Source organism: Bombus impatiens, unplaced genomic scaffold (assembly GCF_000188095.3).
Source record: "Bombus impatiens unplaced genomic scaffold, BIMP_2.2 scf_1666, whole genome shotgun sequence".
NCBI lineage: Eukaryota > Metazoa > Arthropoda > Insecta > Hymenoptera > Apidae > Bombus > Bombus impatiens.
Window position 1 is genome coordinate 671,930 of NT_178085.1, and position 2,621 is coordinate 674,550.

The 2,621-nt window shown below is 48.1% G+C and overlaps 1 protein-coding gene across 2 annotated transcripts in view; it reads right to left on the reverse strand.

Annotated features, from left to right (window-relative positions):
* LOC100742728 (LRR receptor-like serine/threonine-protein kinase GHR1) overlaps nt 1–2,621 on the reverse strand; it is a 5,587-nt gene that overhangs the window by 2,204 nt on the left and 762 nt on the right. Inside the window, exon 2 of one of the 2 annotated variants that reach the window (XM_024371749.2) lies at nt 3–2,621. In XM_024371749.2, the coding sequence (XP_024227517.1) occupies nt 3–2,621 (2,619 nt within the window). The other variant, XM_024371748.2, reaches the window with a different exon arrangement.

Genomic DNA, 2,621 nt, shown 5'->3' on the forward strand with positions numbered 1-2,621 from the left:
CTACAGTGAGCGCAGCTGCGGCACCGAGGGCTGCACCAGCCAGCACCAACATTCCGGGATGAGCACCAGCGGATAAAGCCTCGGAGACTCTCGCGTCGGAATCAGTCGCTCGATTATTCAATTCCTCTGCTATCGTATTTGAATCAGGAGTATTCCCTAGTACCAACTTCTCTTTTGTCAGGTTGTTCAGTCTCTTCGAGTATTTCTCGGCCGTCTTCTTTTCTTCTACTTCCTCCTTTAGCGACGCAAGTTTAGATAGCTTCAAGGAGGTGATCTTACTCGACGATACGCTAAGTTTACTCGGTCTCTTGCTTTTCTGCCTCTTGCCGTCTATACGATTATCGATAGTTCCTGGATCCGATTCCTTCTCCATCCTAATAATTGACGGTTTGTCTTCGTTCGTTCTCCGATACGGCAGCCCGGCGACGTCCATAATTGAATTTTTAATCTCCGCCGAAGTCTGATCGATTTCGATAACTTTCTTGCTCGAGTTTCGCTCCTTCTGTTCCGTCGTTGATGTTGTTATGTTTCGAAACGACGTAGGTGCTTCGTAATAACGCGTTTCGTTACTCGGCAACGTTGGAACAGGTTTCGTTTTGTAATTTGTCGAGTTCTCGGTGGCGTTATGAGAACCGACTATTCCGTGACTCGAGTTTCTATAGGTTGATTGCTTGGTGTTATTAACGGTAATAGATTCGTCGTGAGAACCGACGTCGGTAACGTTGGAAGACGCGTTTAGGTTATTAAAATGAGATGTACGTCCGATCGGAGACAGAATCGATAATGTGGAAGCGGTGGGTGTTATGGTTGGTACGGTTGTAGGAAGAGGGCTCGGCGGTGATGGCAATTCGTATAGGAGTGATCCTGACATTTCCCGTGGAGTATCGCATTGACCCGGTTGAACACCTTTATTTAGTTGTTCGTGCTGCCGCAACCATTCACCCAGCCAATACAGATCTTCGGTGCAATCCCAATGGTTTGCGCTTAAGTTGAGAATACGCAATTGAGGTAGCATGTAAGGTAGATCGAATCTAAGACTGGTGCTGTTAGTTCGAGACAAGTCCAATTGGACCAAGCTCTTGCAAGCCGACAGCGCGGCGTCATCCGCTAAAAGCTGTCTGGCCAGAACAGGACTCCTCGATACGTCGAGGAATACGAGCCTTTCGGGCGTAGGTACTGGAAACGCCATATCACTTTGTTCCTCTTGCTTTTGTTCGAGGGAAGTTAATCCTGACATACGAAGCTTGGCGAGGTTACTTGGTCCACTTAGTGTATTAGCCGGTAACGTTTTAATGGGATTATCAGATAGATCAAGTTCTTCGAGTACCGGTAATTGACCGAGCGCTCCCACCTCAATCGCGTTAATATCGTTATCATTTAACGTCAAGGATTTTAGATTGTATAGTCCCTGTAGATCGTCGATTTTCAAAGTTGTTATCCTATTTCGTTGAAGCTTCAAATTTGTAAGACTGTTCGGTAAACTGGCCGGGATCTTAACGAGAACGTTACCAGAAATATCCAATTCTTCGAGAACCTCTAAACGTCCGAGAGCGTCGTTTTCGATGTCTATCAATCGATTCTCCGAGATATCTAATATCCGTAAAAGGGGGTAACTATCGAGGTCACCGCCACGAATCGTGGTTAACTTGTTACCGGCTAGTCTGAGCGCTCTGACGGATCTCGTTAGCGCAGCTGGAACTCTTGCCAAACCTGTACGAGACGCATCCACAGTTTCCAAGCGTCTGCCAGTACCCAACAGCAGAGAGACATCTCTTTCTTTAAGAGGATTCTCCGAGAGTTTTAGTATCGATAATCCTGGAAGCGGTTGCAAAGTTCCAGAAGCCGCCCGCGCTAAACCGTTCCTCGAAACGTCGAGCTCCCTTAGTCTGTCGAGACTCTCGAACCACCTGGCACCCAAAACTTGTAGTTGATTTCCACTGAGATCCAACTTTTGCAACGAATAGAGTGGCGTCAACGCACTATCTGGCAAATCCGCCAGCCTGTTGTCCGATAGATCGAGATACTCCAACCGATCCAATCCTTGAAACGCATCCTCGTGCACGGTGGATATCGCGTTTCTACGCAAACTCAACCTCACCAATCCCGCAAGCGTCCTAAAAGCTCCGACACTCACGTCTGTCAGCGAGTTGTCAGACAAGTCGAAACGCGTCAGCTCGCTCATATTCGTCACACGGCCTACTAGCACATCGTTCAACCGTGCCAGATTGTTGCATGATAGGTTCAATGCTCTGACGCGTTCAAAGCCGTGCCACGACACGTTCAAGAACACCAACGAACAGTTCGTCACGGATACGTCGTCTAGGTAGGGAAGAATCGTCGAATTGCCGGAATCCGACTCGACGAACGTACCGTTTGCATCGAATTCGTTCAACGTACCGATCACTTCGAAATCGTTCAACGAATCGCTCACTTCCAGTTCGTCGAAGAAACCGATCACTTCGTATTCGTCCGCACCGTCTATCGCGAAGCTTTTCGTTTTAATCGGCAATTCCGATAATCCTGGCGCACGTCCACGGCACTTCACATTTACAAAAGCCGGTAGGTCCCTTTCGGCGGCACTCTGATGACACTCGCATAAATCTGGACACGCGGAACTGCTC